At 43.0% G+C, this 23,102-nt stretch overlaps 1 protein-coding gene and 1 long non-coding RNA gene across 2 annotated transcripts in view; one reads left to right on the top strand and one right to left on the bottom strand.

Moving 5' to 3' along the window:
• The window catches only part of acvr2aa (activin A receptor type 2Aa), a 102,561-nt gene that overhangs the window by 6,878 nt on the left and 72,581 nt on the right, over window positions 1-23,102 (bottom strand). The window contains exons 5-6 of the mRNA XM_063005617.1: window positions 8,538-8,681; window positions 2,427-2,570 (exon numbers count right to left, since the gene is read on the bottom strand). Coding sequence (XP_062861687.1) covers window positions 2,427-2,570; window positions 8,538-8,681 — 288 coding nt within the window. The remainder of the gene's footprint in view (window positions 1-2,426; window positions 2,571-8,537; window positions 8,682-23,102) is intronic.
• Window positions 1-23,102, top strand: part of LOC134323987 (uncharacterized) — a 73,342-nt gene that overhangs the window by 46,994 nt on the left and 3,246 nt on the right. The window lies entirely within an intron of this gene.

The following is a 23,102-nucleotide window of genomic DNA, read 5'->3' as shown; positions in this document are numbered from 1 at the left end:
GAAGTTTAGTGTTCCTATTAAGTCACATTAAGGTTTTATTAACAAAAAGCATTTTAAGCTCTCGGAAAAGCTGATTCTTACAATTTCTCAGCACCCTGAGCTATAACACAAGTTTAAAAGTGAAACAGTGAGGCAAATCCAGCTAAACACACATACATATGGACGCTTACAGAGTGGATTTGACTGTTATTTAACACAAATGCAGATTCGTCTAATATTTGCACTTTGATGATGTTTTATCGCATTGCTCAAGTAAGCCGAGCACTGAGCCAAGCGGTGATTTGAAGACTCATGGTTTTGCTGCTTCTCATGTGAATGCACCCTAAGGGTGACTTCTATTTGGTCTGTTCAGTTACATGTGGAGGAAAGTGTGTTGTTGCACACACTGTAATTACAGCCATTAATCATTCTCTAATTACAAACAACACGCTCGTTAAAACGTACTTTCATTATCCATGCTATATATATACACACTGATCAGCCATAACAGTAAAACCACCTCCTTGTTTCTACACTCACTGTCCATTTTATCAGCTCCACTTACGATACAGAAGCACTTTGTAGTTCTACAATTACTGACTGTAGTCCATCTGTTTCTCTACATGCTTTGTTATCCCCCTTTCATGCTCTTCTTCAATCTTCAGGACCCCCACAGGACCACTACAGAGCAGGTATTATTTGGGTGGTGGATCATTCTCAGCACTGCAGTGACACTGACATGGTGGTGGTGTGTTGTGCTGGTATGAGTGGATCAGACACAGCAGCACTGCTGGACTTTTTAAACACCTCGCTGTCCCAGCTGGACTGAGAATAGTCCACCAACCAAAAATATCCAGCCAACAGCGCCCCGTGGGCAGCGTCCTGTGACCACTGATGATGGTCTAGAAGATGACCAACTCAAACAGCAGCAATAGATGAGCGATCGTCTCTGACTTTACATCTACAAGGTGGACCAACTAGGTAGGAGTGTCTAATAGAGTGGACAGTGAGTGGACACAGTATTTAAAAACTCCAGCAGCACTGCTGTGTCTGATCCACTCATACCAGCACAACACCACCCAAATAATACCTGCTCTGTGGTGGTCCAGTGGGGGTCTTGACCATTGAAGAACAGCATGAAAGGGGGCTTACAAAGTATGCAGAGAAACAGCTGGACTACAGTCAGTAATTGTAGAACTACAAAGTGCTTCTATATGGTAAGTGGAGCTGATAAAATGGACAATGAGTGTAGAAACAAGGAGGTGGTTTTAATGTTATGGCTGATCGGTGTATATGTCTGAATTTACCCCCTTCAATTCTCCCGATCTAGTCAATCTAGTCAAGTTCAATTCCCCACTTCCAGTTCCAGTGCTGCTCAGTGTTGTCAGTCATGCTGCAGTGTCACCCACAGTCACTCACCCATCCTTCATTTTTATTTCACCGTTGACAATGGTTTTCCACAACAATATCTCTGACAACATGCCAGATTTATGTATTTTTGACGTTTTTATACTTATTTTAAATGCTTGCTATTGTATTTGTTTATTCATTTGAATATAATAGCAGAGAAATGATTAATACCTTTGATTAATAAGCATGGGTTAAAGTATCCCAAACCTTCTCACAAGAGCTGTGTGGCAAATGCAGTGTTTTTCATTTCTAGTGCTCCCAGGGTGAAAATAATGTGCACAGATATATTTATCGAGTCCATTGTTTCAGTATTTATTACAAAAACAGAAACACAACAGCCTTCTCTAGGGCCTGGATCTAATTTCCACAGTAGCAGCTCTGCTGTAAATTCTAATATCGATTGTTAGATTATTATTATTAGTTTATGGTTGCCAGTAAATCCTAAAAATCTCTATAGAACTGAAAATCTAGTTTACAAAATGACTACACACACACATAAATGTGTGTGTATATCTGTGAACTGACATCTTCAGGTCTTTCCTTAGATGTTTTATGGGCTTTAACTCTGGACTTGAGCTGGGCTACTCAAGGTCAATCAGAGACTTGCCCAGAAGCTAGTGCAGTGTTGTTTTTTCTGTATGATTCGGGTTATTGATAAGTGAAAAGTGAACTGTCGCCTCAGTCTAAGGTTGTATGCACATTGTAGGAGGAACAAAAATGTTCCCCCATCTCTACATGGGACTACTGGACCATTAGGATTTTTCTGACCTCCCTGATCAAGGCCTTTTGCCTGCATGCCTAATTTGGACGGACAGCCGGGTCTTGAACGGTTCAAGGTTTTTCATATTTTCCATGACCCTCGCACAGACAAGTGCACCTCCCAATAACTAGTCTGTTCGGCCATCCACCCCTCTTCCCCCAGACGTAGCCAATCCAGTCCAAGTAGATGCCCGACCGCACAGCCGAGCTTCGAACTCTGGACCTTAAAAGCAGCAGGCTAGAATTGTATCTAAAATTCCACCTAGTATAGATGTTACCTTTTCATGGTACTCCGTGATAAGCCACAGGTCGATGTCCAGGTTAGCTCCTCTTTTCTCAGCACCGATGAAGTGGAGAATGTTTTCATGTCTCATGCCAGGCAGGTTGTAGATCTCATACTCGTTCTGCCAAGACTGCTTATCCTATGGAAAAATAACAACAATAACAACAATAACAATACATTAGATGAAACCAGTAGGCCTCATAGGTAGGTCAGGCCTTAAATACCAAAACCAAATGCATAATAAATATTCATATTTATTGCTCGTGACCTCCACCACTACAAAGACTACAAAGCCTCAAGTGTTTATTCTCGCAAATAAGAAAAATTGTTTCATTGATGCTGGATGCTGCTAACGTTGTGTACAAAGCGTGATGATATAGTCACGTGTGATGCAAACAGCTAGGTGGGTAAAAAACAACCTACAGAAGCTTGCTCCTTCTGTGGTCATTTTATCACCGCCCAGAGATGTTTTGTATTTCATCATCAAAGAGAATTGTATTACAAACGTCCCCCGATGAACAAATCCAATCTGAATAGGGCATATTAGTAATAGTAATGGGGCTTATTAGTAATGGTTTCCACTTTACGCACACTTTACACACACTGTATTCACTTTATAGGCTTATATTGCACCTCATATTGCATATATATATATATATATATATATATATATATATATATATATATATATATATATATATATATATTAGGGCTGTCAAACGATTAAAATTTTTAATCGCGATTAATCTCAGAATTTTACATAGTTAATCGCGATTAATCGCATTAAAAAAAAATCTGTGTAAATGTTATAGAAAACAAGGATTTTTAAGTGAAATGTTACAATTAAAATGGTGAACATATTTTATGCTAAATGTACTTCTGTAAAAAACTGCTGGGACAAGAGAAAACTGTAAGGGAGTTTTATTCACTCACATACTAGGCAGTAATACTATCCAGCAGAGACCCTTGACTTCGTATATATGTCAGATGCGCGGTTATTGTAACAGACTTTTCTGTGGTTGTATCGTGACGATGGTTTGATGGACGTTTCTACACGAAGTGAGTGTGTTTTGACTAGGGATGCATCGATACCATTTTTTCCCAACCGAGTACGAGTACAAGTACATGTATTTTTGTACTCGCCGATACCGATACCTATTTAGAATGATGCAATCTGGAGCATTATGGAATAGTGTAGTTTTTAGTGTAAAATAGTGCAGTGGAACAGTTGCTTGGGTTGCCATCACTAATTGTAAAAAAAAAAAAAACACCGCACAGACATCATTGAGAAAGCTTCTGATAAGCTAATGTAATTAATGTTCATTAATAAACGCACGTAATTAACGTTGTGCACATCATACATGCGATGCGATTCTGCTGATTGAAATATTTACTTTAAAAAGATAATACAGTCCGATCCCATCTGAGCCGATTCTATCAGCACGTTCGTGGTTCACCTCGGTAAATCGTAAACGACTCTGAGTCGACTCCCGCTCTGTGGTAATAACCAGTATAATTAAGCCTGAGCTTTATAATGTAAGCGAGTCACACAGAATGTTCTGTAGTAGTTGGTGTTTATTTACAACCGCATCATTCATTATAACAGTAAACACTGATAATTGACTGAGAAAAGAAATTTACGCTGCGCTTACAATGAGTCGACTCCTGAATCACTTGTATCGACACTGTGAACAGAGTATTGAACACAAACACAGCGGTCGCTGCTTTTGTAACCGGTTATCTTCACTGTTAGCTCTATTTTAAAGGGTTTTTTTTCTCAAACGGAACTAAATAACATTAAACGTGCGTGTGAGCGTGGTCAGTGAGAATAATTCAATCTGTCTCCCTTGGGTGAAAAATGAATCGCTTTAGTTTTAGAAGTGAAAAAATCTCGTAATGTCATTTGCGTTAATGGCACTATTTTTTTTAATCGCGTTAAATTGAGATTGCGTTAATGCGTTATTATCGCGTTAACTTCGACAGCCCTAATATATATATATATATATATACTGTATATACACTGATCAGCCATAACATTAAAACCACCTCCTTGTTTCTACATTCACTGTCCATTTTATCAGCTCCACTTACCATATAGAAGCACTTTGTAGTTAGTACAATTACTGACTGTACTTCATCTATTTCTCTACATACTTGATTAGCCTGCTTTCACCCTGTTCTTCAGGACCTCCACAGAACCACCACAGAGTAGGTATTATTTGGGTGGTGGATCATTCTCAGCACTGCAATGACACAGCAGCGCTGCTGGAGTTTTTAAACACCTCACTGTCACTGCTGAACTGAGAACAGTCCACCAACCAAAAACATCCAGCCAACATCGCCCCGTGGGCAGCATCCTGTGACCACTGATGAAGGTCTAGAAGATGACCAACTCAAACAGCAGCAATAGATGAGCGATCGTCTCTGACTTTACATCTACAAGGTGGACCAACTAGGTAGGAGTGTCTAATAGAGTGGACAGTGAGTGGACACGGTATTTAAAAACTCCAGCAGCGCTGCTGTGTCTGATCCACTCATATCAGCACAACACACACTAACACACCACCACCATGTCAGTGTCACTGCAGTGCTGAGAACGATTCACCACCTGAATAATACCAGCTCTGTAGTGGTCCTGTGAGGGTCCTGACCACTGAAGAACAGGGTGAAAGCAGGCTAAAAAAGGTATGTAGAAAAACAGATTGACTACAGTCAGTAATTGTAGAACTTCTATATGGTAAGTGGAGCTGATAAAATGGACAGTGAGTGTAGAAACAAGGAGGTGGTTTTACTGTTATGGCTGATCAGTGTATATACATACAGGGGTTGGACAATGAAACTGAAACACCTGTAATTTTAGTGTGGGAGGTTTCATGGCTAAATTGGACCAGTCTGGTGGCCAATCTTCATTAATTGCACATTGCACCAGTAAGAGCAGAGTGTGAAGGTTCAATTAGCAGGGTAAAATATTGCAATGCACACAACATTATGGGTGACATACCAGAGTTCAAAAGAGGACAAATTGTTGGTGCACGTCTTGCTGGCGCATCTGTGACCAAGACAGCAAGTCTTTGTGATGTATCAAGAGCCACGGTATCCAGGGTAATGTCAGCATACCACCAAGAAGGACAAACCACATCCAACAGGATTAACTGTGGACGCAAGAGGAAGCTGTCTGAAAGGGATGTTCGGGTGCTAACCCGGATTGTATCCAAAAAACATAAAACCACGGCTGCCCAAATCATGGCAGAATTAAATGTGCACCTCGACTCTCCTGTTTCCACCAGAACTGTCCGTCGGGAGCTCCACAGGGTCAATATACACGGCCGGGCTGCTATAGCCAAACCTTTGGTCACTCGTGCCAATGCCAAACGTCGGTTTCAATGGTGCAAGGAGCGCAAATCTTGGGCTGTGGACAATGTGAAACATGTATTGTTCTCTGATGAGTCCACCTTTACTGTTTTCCCCACATCCGGGAGAGTTACGGTGTGGAGAAGCCCCAAAGAATCGTACCACCCAGACTGTTGCATGCCCAGAGTGAAGCATGGGGGTGGATCAGTGATGGTTTGGGCTGCCATATCATGGCATTCCCTTGGCCCAATACTTGTGCTAGATGGGTGCGTCACTGCCAAGGACTACCGAACCATTCTGGAGGACCATGTGCATCCAATGGCGGTGCCGTGTATCAGGATGACAATGCACCAATACACACAGCAAGACTGGTGAAAGATTGGTTTGATGAACATGAAAGTGAAGTTGAACATCTCCCATGGCCAGCACAGTCACCAGATCTAAATATTATTGAGCCACTTTGGGGTGTTTTGGAGAAGCGAGTCAGGAAACGTTTTCCTCCACCAGCATCACGTAGTGACCTGGCCACTATCCTGCAAGAAGAATGGCTTAAAATCCCTCTGACCACTGTGCAGGACTTGTATATGTCATTTCCAAGATGAATTGACACTGTATTGGCCGCAAAAGGAGGCCCTACACCATACTAATAAATTATTGTGGTCTAAAACCAGGTGTTTCAGTTATTTTGTCAAACCCCTGTATATTGCACCTTAAACTGCATTTTTTCCTTTTGTTGTATTTTAGAACAAAATGTAACCAGGCAGTTAAAAAAAGCATTTCACTGCTAGTTATAGCATGTATGACCTGTATGTGCCAAATACACTTGATTTGATTCTTCATTCAAAATGTAAACATTAAACATTGAGTAGAAATTAACTAATAGTGATCTATGAAAATCTGTTTGGAAACAGCATACATACAGTGTATCACAAAAGTGAGTACACCCCTCACATTTTTGCAAATATTTCATTATATCTTTTCATGGGACAACACTATAGACATGAAACTTGGATATAACTTAGAGTAGTCAGTGTACAACTTGTATAGCAGTGTAGATTTACTGTCTTCTGAAAATAACTCAACACACAGCCATTAATGTCTAAATAGCTGGCAACATAAGTGAGTACACCCCACAGTGAACATGTCCAAATTGTGCCCAAATGTGTCGTTGTCCCTCCCTGGTGTCATGTGTCAAGGTCCCAGGTGTAAATGGGGAGCAGGGCTGTTAAATTTGGTGTTTTGGGTACAATTCTCTCATACTGGCCACTGGATATTCAACATGGCACCTCATGGCAAAGAACTCTCTGAGGATGTGAGAAATAGAATTGTTGCTCTCCACAAAGATGGCCTGGGCTATAAGAAGATTGCTAACACCCTGAAACTGAGCTACAGCATGGTGGCCAAGGTCATACAGCGGTTTTCCAGGACAGGTTCCACTCGGAACAGGCTTCGCCAGGGTCGACCAAAGAAGTTGAGTCCACGTGTTCGGCGTCATATCCAGAGGTTGGCTTTAAAAAATAGACACATGAGTGCTGCCAGCATTGCTGCAGAGGTTGAAGACGTGGGAGGTCAGCCTGTCAGTGCTCAGACCATACGCCGCACACTGCATCAACTCGGTCTGCATGGTCGTCATCCCATAAGGACGCTGACGCACAAGAAAGCCCGCAAACAGTTTGCTGAAAACAAGCAGTCCAAGAACATGGATTACTGGAATGCCCTGTGGTCTGACGAGACCAAGATAAACTTGTTTGGCTCAGATGGTGTCCAGCATGTGTGGCGGCGCCCTGGTGAGAAGTACCAAGACAACTGTATCTTGCCTACAGTCAAGCATGGTGGTGGTAGCATCATGGTCTTGGGCTGCATGAGTGTTGCTGGCACTGGGGAGCTGCAGTTCATTGAGGGAAACATGAATTTCAACATGTACTGTGACATTCTGAAACAGAGCATGATCCCCTCCCTTCGAAAACTGGGCCTCATGGCAGTTTTCCAACAAGATAACGACCCCAAACACACCTCCAAGATGACAACTGCCTTGCTGAGGAAGCTGAAGGTAAAGGTGATGGACTAAACCCAATTGAGCACCTGTGGCGCATCCTCAAGTGGAAGGTGGAGGAGTTCAAGGTGTCTAACATCCACCAGCTCCGTGATGTCATCATGGAGGAGTGGAAGAGGATTCCAGTAGCAACCTGTGCAGCTCTGGTGAATTCCATGCCCAGGAGGGTTAAGGTAGTGCTGGATAATAATGGTAGTCACACAAAATATTGACACTTTGGGCACAATTTGGCCATGTTCACTGTGGGGTGTACTCACTTATGTTGCCAGCCCTTTAGACATTAATGGCTGTGTGTTGAGTTATTTTCAGAAGACAGTAAATCTACACTGCTATACAAGTTGTACACTGACTACTCTAAGTTATATCCAAGTTTCATGTCTATAGTGTTGTCCCATGAAAAGATATAATAAAATATTTGCAGAAATGTGAGGGGTGTACTCACTTTTGTGATACACTGTATTTCAAGCCGTACACAAAGACCTGCTGCTCCCAGCGTACTCTGTTACACACTCCGATGATTCAATCAGAACTTTACCCCACACATTCATCTCTGAATTGAGTTTGTAGTGGATTTCTGACACAGCTGATGTCATGCAGAAGCTCTTCTACTCACAGCTGGCAAATTGCCTTATGTGGATAGAACCTTTCTAGTGGGGAGAATGAGCTCGGCAGATTAGCCGGGTAGCTTCACTCCCTCCGTACCTGAATGGGAAAGATCTTGACGGCCACGTGTTCGCTGAGGAGCTGAGCCTTCCACACGCAGCCGAATCGACCCCGGGCCTTTACCTCCAGTAACTGCAGTGGCTTCTGTCCAAGGATGGGTGATGGTGGCATGGGGCCAGGGTCCTAAAAGACAAAAAAATGAAAGGATGTGAGACTGGCGCATTTGGTCTGTCTATACAGTTCAGGTTAGTGTTCGGTTTATCAGGAAGCAGGAGGAAGCAGGTGTTTACCCTCAACCTTCTAGATTGGTGACTGGCTCCGAGTGGGAACTGACAATGACTGAATTAGGAAGGAAATTAGTTTGGAAATGCCTCAGCTCTGCTGAAATGTATAGTGACACTGCAGTTTGAAGAGTTGTGACAGAGCGACACTACCAGCATTGATCTTAGACATAGCCTGTTACCATTTGTGTTATTTTTTGTATATGAATTTTGTATGCATTTACAGATGACTAATGCTACATGCTACCAGCTCAAATGCAAGTATGGTTGTCGTGTAAGTCGCTCTGGATAAGAGCGTCTGCTAAATGCAGAAAATGTAAATGTAAATGTAGTGTGTTCCGAACGTTGTGGGTATACAAATACTGACTGTAGCCCATCTGTTGCTCTGTACACTTTCTCACCCCCATATCCGATTATTCAAGCAAAAGGGAGCCCCATAAGACCCCACTGATCACTGCAATGGCATTAACATGGAAATGACACAGTTGTGTGTGTTCTACTGGTATGAGTGTAGCAGGTGCAGCAGTGTTGTTGGCCTCTTTATTAAAAATGCATATCCTGTCAGCAGTAGTTGTATGTGTACAGTTAAAGTACAGAGGCTTTTTTTGGTTGGAGTGCTATTGTCCTCCCAGCATTGACACTGAGGCATTTAAAAATCCCAACAACACTGCTGCACCTGATACTCATAATACTACAACACACACTATTGTTGTTATTATCATGTTAATGACACTGCAGTGCTGAGAATGATCCACCACACCAACGTCATCTGGTCATGGGGGTGAGAAAGTTTACCCAGCAACTAACATGGTAATGACACAGCAGTGTGTGTTCTTCTGGTATGAGTGTAGCAGGTACAGCAGTGTTGTTGGCCTCTTTATCAGAAACACATATCCTGTCAGCAGTGGTTGTAGGTGAACAGTTAAATACTTCACTTAAATACTATCACTCGACATCCAACAACGCTGCTGCACTAGATACCCATAGTAGTACAACACACACTATAATGTTGTTACTATGTTAGCATCTCTGCAGTGCAGAGAATAATCCACCACACCAACGTCATACCGAACAACTAACATGGAAATGACACAGTAGTGTGTCTTCTGGTATGAATGTAGCAGGTACAGCAGTGTCGTTGGTCTCTTTATTAGAAATGCATACCCTGCCAGCAGTGATTGTAGATGTACACTGACACTTTCAGATCACAGGACATTATACAATTTATTTATTTTTGGTTAAAGCAGTATTATCCTCCCAGCATTGAAACGGAGGCATTTAAAAATCCCAACAACACTGCTGCACCTGATACTCATAGTAGTACAACACACACTATTATGTTATTACTATGTTAGCATTACTGCAGTGCTGAGAATGACCCACCACACCAGCGTCATACCGAGAGACTAACATAGTAATGACATGGCAGGGTGTGTTCCTCTGGTATGAGTGTAGCAGGTACAGCAGTGTTGTTGGCCTCTTTATTAGAAATGCATACCCTGCCAGCAGTGATTGTAGGTGTACAGTTAAAGACTTGTACAGTTAAGAGTCCACACTTTTTGATCACGAGATGCTTTTGGTATTTTTTTTGGTTGGAGTGATATTATCCTCCCAGCATTGAAACTGAGGCATTTAAAAATCTCGTCAGACCACAGGGCATTCCAGTAATCCATGTTCTTGGACTGCTTGTCTTCAGCAAACTGTTTGCTGGCTTTCTTGTGCGTCAGCTTCCTTCTGGGATGACGACCATGCAGACCGAGTTGATGCTGTGTGCGGCGTATGGTCTGAGCACTGACAGGCTGACCTCCCACGTCTTCAACCTCTGCAGCAATGCTGGCAGCACTCATGTGTCTATTTTTTAAAGCCAACCTCTGGATATGACGCCGAACACGTGGACTCAACTTCTTTGGTCGACCCTGGCGAAGCCTGTTCCGAGTGGAACCTGTCCTGGAAAACCGCTGTATGACCTTGGCCACCATGCTGTAGCTCAGTTTCAGGGTGTTAGCAATCTTCTTATAGCCCAGGCCATCTTTGTGGAGAGCAACAATTCTATTTCTCACATCCTCAGAGAGTTCTTTGCCATGAGGTGCCATGTTGAATATCCAGTGGCCAGTATGAGAGAATTGTACCCAAAACACCAAATTTAACAGCCCTGCTCCCCATTTACACCTGGGACCTTGACACATGACACCAGGGAGGGACAACGACACATTTGGGCACAATTTGGACATGTTCACTGTGGGGTGTACTCACTTATGTTGCCAGCTATTTAGACATTAATGGCTGTGTGTTGAGTTATTCAGAAGACAGTAAATCCACACTGCTATACAAGCTGTACACTGACTACTCTAAGTTATATCCAAGTTTCATGTCTATAGTGTTGTCCCATGAAAAGATATAATGAAATATTTGCAGAAATGTGAGGGGTGTATATATTTTCTTTCTTTTTTTTGTTTTTTTGTTGGAGCACTATTGTCCTGCCAGCATTGATACTAAGGTATTTAAAAATCCCAACAACACTGCTGCACCTGATACTCATAGCAGTACACACTACTAACACACACAATATTATGTTTTTACTATGTTAGCATCTCTGCTGTGCTGAGAATGATCCATCACACCAACGTCATCTGGTAACGGGGTGAGAAAGTTTACCAAGCAACATCTGGACTACAGTCAGTAACTGTAAAGGTACCAGAGGTGTTCATAATAAAGTTTTCGCTGAGTGTGTTTGCTCCACATACCATGTCCATACCCAATGTGACATTTTTGACCAAATGACCTTGGTCAGGAGAAAAAAAACAATAGCCTCCGCAAGCGCTTATCACATCAACTAATCACAGCTTTTCATCTGTAGTCAGCTAGTGTTTGCTGGCTTTCATCCAACTCCCTTTGTTACAGTTTCAATTGGCCTTATATTGCTGGGAGCAGAGCACTCCCAGGGTCAGGGCAAAAACTAATCAACAACTGCATAGTTTAGTTCCCTTAGGTCAGGGCAGTTTCATTAACTAGAGTCTAGAGTTACAAGAGTAAATTAAATAAGCAATTTATTTTATGGTGGTGAAAGGTTTCAGAATGGAGCATAATAACTGTGATTAAAGCACCAGAACAGGATATTCAACCAGTAGAGGGATCTGACCTTTTAACGGAATTGATTTAAATACCACATTTTAAACAAACTGTTCACTTCTGTAAACAAACGAATGCAAGGGGGACAAATCACGAGACTAAAAAAACAGAAATTTTTTAAAGTATTTTTAATCCCGGACAGAGCTGGAATTTAAATCTCATTGGACGTTATTCTAAATGAGCATCGTAATGTCCTTCATCCTGTAAAGCTTTCAAATCACAGATCAAATGCACACAGGGTCTGTCTGAAAACCTAGTGAGCTGCCTTGTGTCCTACTGCCTACCTAGTCAGCTGCCTAAGTAGAGCGGCTTGTAATAAGACATCGAACTTATAAGGCCGATTATTTAGACACACAAAATAACCGCAGTTTTCGCTTACTTATCTAACAATGTTAGCCTCAGGCCATTCACACCAATGGGATGAGGTGGCACAACACACTAGCATGCCAGCTAACATCTCCCTCCATGTACCAAAAACGGTTCAATTGCACAATAAATGACACTTGTGTACCTCACTCACTCACTTTCTTAACCGCTTATCCAATTAGGGTCGCGGGGGGGTGCTGGAGCCTATCTTAGCTTTTCAATGGGCACACAGTAAAAGCACACAGTAACACCCTGGACAGGGCGCCAGTCCATCGCAGGGCAGACACACACACACATACATTCACCTATAGGGCAATTCAGTGTCTCCAGTTCACCTGACTGCATGTCTTTGGACTGTGGGAGGAAACCGGTGCTCCCGGAGGGAACCCACACAGACAAAGGACCCGGACCGCCCCGCCTGGGGATCGAACCCAGGACCTTCTTGCTGTGAGGCGACAGTGCTACCCACCGAGCCACCGTGCCGTCCCACCTGTGTACCTTTATACAAATTAAAAATCAATACTCCATTCGTGCTGCACTGAATGTCGGGATTGCTTTCACCACTAAGGAAGCTTTGGATGCTCCCTTGTTATTCAGTCAGATTACTGCTTAAAACTAAGGCATCTTGTGGTGGTCCTGACCATTGAAGAACAGGGTGAAAGCAGGCTAAAAAAGTATGTAGAGAAACAGATGGACTACAGTCAGTAATTGTAGAACTACAAAGTGCTCCTATATGGTAAGTGGAGCTGATAAAATAGACAGTGAGTGTAGAAACACAGAGGTGGTTTTAATGTTATGGCTGATCAGTGTATCTCATCAGTCATTTTTTTAACCCTGCTACCAACGCCTAACCAAGAACACCTGTGGATAAGTTTGGACAAAAGTAGGGCATATCTGGAGCAGCTCGGCCTACATTTCTTCAAAAAATTGGAAGCACCACCCCTGAGTTGAGACCGAGCTCCAAAGCATATGGATCTGGGTTGAGTGCCGAGTTCTATTTAGTCCTTGAGGAATTTTTCACAGAAGGGAAAGGGAGATGAAGTGACTGCGAGCGGGAATGAGACGGGCCGAAAGGGCAGAACATCCATCACGAGAAGGAAGAGAGAAAACGAAAAAAAAAAATACAGCACAGGCAGGGGAGAAAGGGAATATGTCTGAGATCGAGTTGCTTTTGCTGTTACACAAAACACGCCATGAAAGAGCCGACATAGAAACTGGTGTGTCGACGTAAGGGATCAAACCCCTCTCAATGTGAAACACAAAGAACAACGACGCACGCCCTAAGCCTCCACTACTCACTGTCACAATAAACACAATGGCCTGGGTCATTCTGACTTTTTCTAAATGCCACTCGCTGCCCAGGCACGGGTCGGAAAAATGACAATGGCTCCTTATGGCAGAGTTACTAAGTGTTGCTTTTAGCAGGGGGGCATAAAAATACAAGAGCTGCTCATTTGTAATTTAAGAGGGCTATCTTTCTCCCTGGATGCCTGAGGCGGGTATTGAATGCCTGCTAGCAGGTTACAAGAGTATGTGTTAGGTCAAACAAACCAGACACCAGTGGAAAATGGCCAGCAGTGACTTGGCTGTCCATTTGTGTGGTTTTTTTTCATTGCATGCACCCACAACATGCACTTTCCACCCCCAACTCACTTAGATTTTGTCTACTACTGTAACGTGATGGAAATCTTGGCTCATTTTCACGGAATACCCCTAGAGAACTGGAAGAAGTTAAATTTATGCCAATGAAGCCACAGTAGCTGGCCTAGGGTAGCTTTTGTTGATGGTTGGCCATGTTTGTGTTTTCAGTTGCAATGGAAATAAGTGGAATAAAAATGCTGTAAATTAAGTACAACCCTAATTTAAATAAAGCTGGGACAGTAGGAAAAAAATGCTATTTCAACATACACTATATTGCCAAAAGTATTCGCTTGTCTGCCTTCACACGCATATGAATAGGGTTTAATATGTCGGCCCACCATTCTTCCAGAAGCGTATTTGTGAGGTCAGGCATTGATGTTGGACGAGAAGGCCTGGCTTGCAGTCTCCGCTCTAATTCATCCCAAAGGTGTTCTATCGGGTTGAGGTCAGGACTCAATGTGCAGGCCAGTCAAGTTCTTCCACACCAAACTCGCTCATCCATGTCTTCATGGACCTTACTTTGTGCACTGGTGCGCGGTCATGTTGGAACAGGAAGGGGCCATCCCCAAACTGTTCCCACAAAGTTGGGAGAATGAAATTGTCCAAAATCTCTTGATATGCTGAAGCATTAAGAGTTCCTCTCACTGGAACTAAGGGGCCGAGCCCAACTCCTGAAAAACAACCCCACACCATAATCCCCCCTCCACCAAACTTTACACTCGGCACAACGCAGTCAGACAAGTATCGTTCTCCTGGCAACCTCCAAACCCAGACTCGTCCATCGGATTGCCAGATGAAGAAGCGTGATTCATCACTCCAGAGAACACGTCTCCACTGCTCTAGAGTCCAGTGGCGACATGCTTTACACCACCGCATCCGACGCTTTGCATTGCGCTTGGTGATGTAAGGCTTGGATGCAGCTGCTCGGCCATGGAAACCCATTCCATGAAGATCTCTACACACTGTTCTTGAGCTAATCTGAAGGCCACATGAAGTTTGGAGGTCTGTAGCGATTGACTCTGCAGAAAGTTGGCGACCTCTGCGCACTGTGCCTCAGCATCCGCTGACCCCGCTCTGTCATTTTACATGGCCTACCACTTCATGGCTGAGTTGCTGTCGTTCCCAATCGCTTCCACTTTGTTATAACACCACTGACAGTCGACTGTGGAATATTTAGTAGTGAGGAAATCCTATCACGGTACCACGCTGGAATTCACTGAGCTCCTGAGAGCGACCCATTCTTTCACTAATGTTTGTAGAAGCAGTCTGCATGCCTAGGTGCTTGGTTTTATACACCTGTGGTCATGGAAGTGATTGGAACACCTGAATTCAATGATTTGGATGGGTGAGTGAATACTTTTGGCAATATAGTGTATCTGCTGCATTTTGGTATACTTTATGACCACTGTCATACAATCAATGACAAAGATTTGGGTTTATGGCTATAAAGTTGTAGCTTATAACAATGCAAGCAACTAAGAGTTAAGGGCTTTGCTCAAGGGTCCAGCAGTGACAACATGGCAGTGGTGGGGCTTGAACCAGCAAATTTCTGATTCCAGAGTCCAGTACTCTGACTGCTGAGCTGCCACTGCCCAGGTAACTTTGTAACCAGGTACTTAGGTACTACTCAGCTAATAAAAGCCTCTTGAATAATGAAAGAAATGTTTTTATTTCATTTTTTTACCACCGCCATATGCTGGTCAGGATTGCAGTGCATCCAGTTTCCTTGAAAACACTGGGCCCAAAGCAGGAATTCACACTAGACAGTGCACCAATCGCAGGGCTTTGGGCACCCTTCCTGCCAGACAAAGGTATGTGTGGACACACAGTCAGCCAAAAACACCACTGAGATTCGAACCCGGATCCCAGCAGTGATGGGCTGGTGTAACAGACCGCTGTGCCACTTGATTTGTGAGTTTTTAATTATTATTATTTATTTATTTATTGATCCACCTTGATATTAGTAGATCACTCATCTGAGCCAATCCAATCCAACTCTGTGGGCTTGTGGCTCTCAGACTAAAATGTTCTGATTAATGTTAGGATTAGCATTTAATGTCATTATGCTACCACACACTATATAGCCAAAAGTATATGGACATCCCATTCCAAAACCACAAGCATGAAATTACGCCCTCTTCTGTGGCTGTAACAGCTTTAACAGTTCTGTGAAGGCTTTTCATTTCATTTCAGTTATAAAATCAATGAAATGGCCAGTGGTGCAAATTGTAGTTCCATCCTGTAAAGCTTGTTATTTTTTTTAGCCCAGGATGCCATTCAGTGGGGAAAATGTTGGCACAATAGACACACACTGTACATTAAATAAATGTAATCCAATTAAGAGTTTACAGATCTATATACACTATATTGCCAAAAGTATTCACTCACCCATCCAAATGATTGAATTCAGGTGTTCCAATCACTTCCATGACCACAGGTGTATAAAACCAAGCACCTAGGTATGCAGACTGCTTCTACAAACATTAGTGAAAGAATGGGTCGCTCTCAGGAGCTCAGTGAATTCCAGCGTGGTATCGTGATAGGATGCCACCTGTGCAACAAGTCCAGTCGTGACATTTCCTTGTTACTAAATATTCCACAGTTGACTTTCGGTGCTAATATAACAAAGTGGAAGTGATTGGGAACGACAGCAACTCAGCCACGAAGTGGTAGGCCATGTAAAATGACAGAACGAGGTCAGCGGATGCTGAGGCACATAGTGCACAGAGGTCACCAACTTTCTGCAGAGTCAGTCGCTACAGACCTCCAAACTTCATGTGACCTTCAGATTAGCTCAAGAACAGTGTGTAGAGAGCTTCATGGAATGGGTCTCCATGGCCGAGCAGCTGCATCCAAGCCTTACATCACCAAGCTCAATGCAAAGTGTCAGATGCAGTGGTGTAAAGCACGCCGCCACTGGACTCTAGAGCAGTGGAGATGTGTTCTCTGGGGTGACGAATCACGCTTCTCCATCTGGCAATCCGATGGACGAGTCTGGCTTGTCTGACTCGGACTGTGCTGGGCCAAGTGTAAAGTTTGGTGGAGGGGGGATTATGGTGTGGGGTCGTTTTTCAGTAGTTTGGCTCGTCCCCTTAGTTCCAGTGAAAGGAACTCTTAATGCTTCAGCATATCAAGAGATTTTGGACAACTTCATGCTCCCAACTTTGTGGGAACAGTTTGGGGATGGCCCCTTCCTGTTCCAACATGACTGCTCACCAGTGCGCAAAGCAAGGTCCATAAAGACATGGATGAGCGAGTTTAGTGTGGAAGAACTTGACTGGCCTGCAGAGAGTCGTGACCTCAACCCCATAGAACACGTTTGGGATGAATTAGAGCGGAGACAGCGAGCCAGGCCTTCTCGTCCAACATTAGTGTCTGACCTCAAGAATGCGCTTCTGGAAGAATGGTCAAAAATTCCCATAAACACACTCCTAAACCTTGTGGAAAGCCTTCCCAGAAGAGCTGCAAAGGGTGGGCCGACATCATATTAAACCCTATGGATTAAGAATGGGACGTCACTCAAGTTTATATGCGTGTGAAGGCAGACGAGCGAATACTTTTGGCAATATAGTGTATTATTGCACTTATTAAACATTCTTTGCATGCTGAGAGACGTGCAGTTCAAATCAAGACATTACTGGTTTACCATGCACCTTCATAAAAGAGATCTGGAGTTTGAACCTACTGAAACACAAGGGATTTTTATCTGTATCCGTGCAGGAGAAAAAATCAAACCAAAAAAGCATTTCTACTGCGCGACAGTCTTCAAATAAGCAAGGGGCTAACTGAAAAAAAGAGTCGTCTTGTGTTCTGGACACTGCGTCAGAAACAAGAACTCCACTGCACCGGTGATGTTCAGGATAAAGAAAGGAAGGAAAAATAAGCAGGAACCAAGCCAGTCTGTTTACAAATGTGGGAGAATTAGGCATCTCTTACCTCTATCATGATATGAAAGGCGTGCTAGTCGAAGAGAAGGAAGGAAGGAAGCAGAAAGGAAGGTGTTAGTTGGTGAGGAAGCGTGGGGGATGAAGACAGACGAGATGGAGAGAATCTGGGTCAAATGTAAATTTAACTCAAGCTCTCTAGATCTGCACTCCTGCCTGGTCAGAGTTAAACACCGTTTCAGACGGATACAGTCGAGTGGTTCTTACAGGCAAAAGCCAGCACTGACTTAGTATTGGGTGTACAGCAGGGTTCAGCATTAGGACCTAGTGTATTTAAAATGCACCCAGAGGTTCTGATTCATTCAGGTTCCCCACAATCTAGTCGTATACAATTACCTGGTTGTACCGTTTCTCCACTGCTGCACACCCTTGACCGAAAAAAGCCGTACCTAACACACCCACTGACACGTGTGTAAAGCCAACCGCTTCTTTTCACCAGCGAGTTCAGACAGTACAGGAGTCACGCACTGCTCTCCATTATTCACTATCTCTGTGCAGCACCTCAACCAGCCAGCAGAGGCCGCAATTGCAGCAGCATGTGGAACCCTTTTGGCCCGTCCTCCATCAGACAAAGCCAATCCAATGTCTGTGTAGGCACCTGGTGGTCAATAGCAGAGCTAAGATTCGAAATCGAGAACTTAAGATCTCAGCAGTCGTGAGCTAGAATGTTTTATATATTTGAATTTTAAGATCTAAGCAGTGTTGAGCTAGTATGTTTACCACTGCCCCAAGTGCCCATTAATTGTATTGTTTTATTTAAAATTCTGTTTTATTGTAGTCTGCTTTTGATTATTGTTTAGTTTGTACTCATGCATTTTTCCACAGTCTGCAAGGGTTTCCTCTGGGTCCTAATGCCTGTAAATGGTACAACCAACAGAGAATTTGTAATAGCAAACTAGGGGGACTCAGCAAACTCTTCCTCACTTCTAAATAAAATGAATGGCTGTTGGATGGTTGCTATGTGCAGTCCCAGTTTAAGGTGTCCTCTGTAGGGATGAACATGTTAAATTGAACGTAGTCTCTGCAAATCTTACCTGTTGGAACCTAATACCTGTGATTCCCACTTTCTTTGGAGCGAAGCTTTTCAAGGCATCCCAACAAAGGCTGTACGCTTCACTTCAGAATGGACTGCAGTCCTACAGTGGTAGCAGGCCACGCCCACTTATCAATTCATAGTTCCACAATGCCTTTCCATGCCTCATTTACTACCATTGGGCTGCATGTCAATGCAAAATGGTAAGAAAATTATGAAGCATCTTTGTAACAGCACCATACATAATATGAGGAATCTTCAAAAAGTTTCTGCACTTTTATATTTTGGTTGGAAACGATGAGGGTGGGAGGAGCAGTAAACGGTCGTGTCTGAGAGACTGAGAGAAAGCTTATAGTCCGGATTTAGCGGCATCTGATTTCCACCTTTTTAGACTGCTTAAAGAAGCTTTAAGTGGAAGAAGATTTTCGTGTGATGATGATGTAAAAGCATCAGTGGCTACACGCTCAACCAAATATTTTTTGCTGATGGCATTAAAATAGTACGACGCTGGGGAAAATGCATCGCAAAAGAAGGTGGCTATGTAGAAAAGGGATGTCATTTGTTTTTTAAAATTCTTAATTAATGGAGTTTTAAAAAGTGCGGAAACCTTTTGAAGAACCCTCGTATTTCTGTGATGAACTGTAATACTGCACTAAATATCTCAGGGCCACCAGAAATGCACCACTACGTTGTTTCCATATAAAAACAATCATATCATTTCATATCAGCAACACCAACTGATGTTAGACACTAGACAGAGCTGCTTTTTTTTACTTATTAATTTCACATTTCTTCAAGTGAGACATTAATAAGACTTCCATATAGCTTTCACCTTTGGAATGCAAGATGATGAGCCAACAAACATTTCAGTAACTACGTGAGTCGGGGGAGTGGAAACAATCTCATCGCTGTCAGATTCTGTCACGCTTGGTCGCAGTCGTAAGGGAGGAGCGGTTCTCGCTGACTGATGTTTATTGGTGTGGGTGCTTGTTTTGCTCATATGACAGAGGTTCTAATTGGGAAAATGTCTATCCTGGTGTCAAAAACTAAATGTACGGAAATAAAAGGAAACAGGTGGCACAGCAGTACATTTTTGTAGCCGCTTTAGCGTTGGGATCCAAGGTTGAAATCACCACTAGTGCTATCAACGGTCGGGGACCTACATACAGACATAATATGCTACTTCTGGTAGGGATAGATTGGCGTTTTGTCTAGGGTAAGTTGTTATTGTTATTGCCAACATGAAGCAATAACATGAAAATGAAATGTAAGTTTAAAAAAATAAATAGTTTATAAGGGGGCAAAAAGTGTAAGTATGAGAAATAATATAATATTTACATTTACATTTTCAGCATTTAGCAGACGCTTTTATCCAAAGTCTAAGCAATTAAGGGCCTTGCTCAAGGGCCTAACAGTTGCAACCTGACAGTGGTGGGGTTTGAACCAGTGACCTTCTGCTTACGAGTCCACTACCTTAACAGCTAGGCTACAACTGCTACTAATATGACTGGGAACGCAAAATAATGCAGAAGGTAGATTTAGTTGAAGGAGTCTTTTTAGTAAGAGAACATTGACAAGCCCTATTTGACACACTGTATGTACTGGTGACTAGGGGGGGGTGCCTATCACAGCTTTTTTCAATGGGCGCAAGGCACACAGTAACACCCTGTGTGTGTGTGTGTGTGTGATGGACAGGTTGTCTAGGGTGTTTCCAGCCTCTCACCCAATGAATCAGACCTACAGTGACCCTGACCAGGAGAAAAAAATGTGGTAAAACAGACAATGCATGAATTAATCAGATTGAAAGCAGTACTATGGCAAGCAGTAACAATCAAACGCGACATGGAAAATCCGCTCAGTGCACGAGTCAAGGGGAAAGACACCGCCTCATTCAATAGAAAACAATGGCACAGTTACACAAAGCGGTTTTGCTATTCATCATGTCAATCCAGCCTAACTTGGCTGAAATAAATGTTCCTTATGCACGGGAGCCCAAACCTCAATAAATACCATGAATAGTCTTGGTTAGGTAGGATTTGTTTGGTTGAGTGGATGTTATGCAAAACCATTTGACCGTTTTAAGTAGCTCTCTGGTTTCTTGTGTGCTCCAGTCGGGCAGTACCGGGGTAAAAAGATTTGGCATTTCAGTGGGCATTCCATAGGAAAAAGTCAACTCTGCTATTTTTTCTGTTCCTAGTACGTCCAACAGAAACCACAGTTAGCTCGTAAATGCCTTAAAAATGAATATTTAATCTTTTAGAATGTACACTGTATGACTGAAACTATGTGGACACCTGACCATAAGCTTCTTGCACATGGTGTTTCAAAACCACATATACCAATATGGACTTGGCTCACTTCTTTGTGGCTACAACTATAACAGCCTCCACTCTCTTGGGAAGGCTTTTCCACTAGATTTTTGAGTGTGTATGTGGACATTTGAGCCATTTAGTCAATTTTTGACAATCCCGTTTACCCCAAAGGTGTGTAGAGGGTTAGCATTCAGGGCCAACTATGCGTTCCCCCAAAATACTACTAAGCTTGAATAAATGACTGGAAAAGTAATTTCACATTAGATATTATTTGTCTTAAAGTAAATAAAAATGCAACGTTTTTCAATATTGATTAGTAGGGCCCTGCTAAATTCACGGGACAATTTGCTTAACTTTGATTTGTCACATTTCATGACAGTCATTAAATAACACTCATTCATTTAATAAAATTTAATTAAATAAAAGAATAAATGGAAATGGCAATACGCAGCTTAGCCTACCTTAATAGTTAAATGTAAACCTAAAGCTTGTCCATGTTTTGACCATCCCCAACCCCCCCCCCCCACGTCCACAGAATTGACTGGAAGTTTCCCAAACTCAGTTACCCGAGTAGTGTTCATAGCTACTTTAGTCTTCGACATCATGGACATTAACTGATAGCTAGTGTAATGCAGTGGCTTTAGAGTTTACTGAGTTTATACAGAAATAAATAAACTGTACATGTACAAACTTCCTCTCTACTGGTGCTGACCCCCGCCCCTGATTGAGGAGAGCAAACTGACACACGCCCCTGTGCAGTAGCCGACTGCATTTTTTCACCTGCACCAGCCGAGTTCATGTGCGAATCAAACCTGTGCACGGAGAGCCACACCCTGATCGCATTATTCCTCGACTCAGACGCCATCAACCAGCCATCAGAGGTCGTAATTGCATCAGTTTTGAGGTCCCTCTCCGGCTCCCTAACCCTGTATGAACAACAGCCAAACGTTATTCATATAGTCGCCCAGCCCAGCCAGATGGCAGAGCTGAGATTCCATACGATGTATTGTGTGCTAGCGTATTTTACCGCTGCGCCACCTGAGCGGCCTGGCTTGTTCTTTTGAGGCGCAGCACAGACTACAGAGAGATGATCATATCCCAAAATCAATATAAAATATAAACCTGCTTAATGAATGTATTTCTTTCAGTTCCTTTCTGTCATTATTGTAGTGCAGCCTTGATCTTGTGTTCTATCCTTCCTGCATCTCTAATGAAACCTTTGAATGAATACTTTTTGTTTCCGCTGCTATAATTTCATACTGAGAGTTGGAACTGAAGGACAGACCCATTCACAGACTGACAATTCCGAAGCTAAATCGCTCCACTGTGCATACTAGGCTTCTGAAAAGTCGCTATGAAAGCATAACCGTGTGACAGAAGACGGTGAACCTTTGGATACTGGAAGGGCTACTGGGAAAGAGATGTTGCTTCCCGGCTCTGAGCCGTAACGGTGACTGGAAATGAAGTGCGAGTCAAATCCAGGGCAGGACAGGTTTACAAACGAAGCGTAAGAGCTCCGTTGGGACGGGAGGCGAGGAAAGGAAAGGAATGGAGACGAATCTTTTTGAGAAGCGAACCCAAAATTAGGAGGAAAGTCATGTCTTGGAAAATCAAATACAGCTTTCGAACTGGGAGAGAAGCGAAGCTCCTGGGTCATCGATCAGACATGCTCTGTGCTCCGTGCCTGGCAATATGACACCTTTTTAAAACCTGACCTACTTATTCTAAATCTGTTCGGCTCTCAGATATTAGAAAGCCGGAGAACGCCCAAGAGACCAAACGTTACTTGTTCTGTCAGTGTTGGAAAGCGAGATCAGGCAATATAGTGCTATCGGTTGCCAAGTAATCTCACAAACCTCTCTGCACCTTTTCTAACTTGCTTCAGGCTATATTAAAGC

Source organism: Trichomycterus rosablanca, chromosome 12, assembly GCF_030014385.1.
Source record: "Trichomycterus rosablanca isolate fTriRos1 chromosome 12, fTriRos1.hap1, whole genome shotgun sequence".
NCBI classification, from domain to species: Eukaryota; Metazoa; Chordata; class Actinopteri; order Siluriformes; family Trichomycteridae; genus Trichomycterus; species Trichomycterus rosablanca.
Note: the sequence above shows the minus strand (reverse complement) of the source record. Positions and strands in the feature narration are given on the sequence as shown.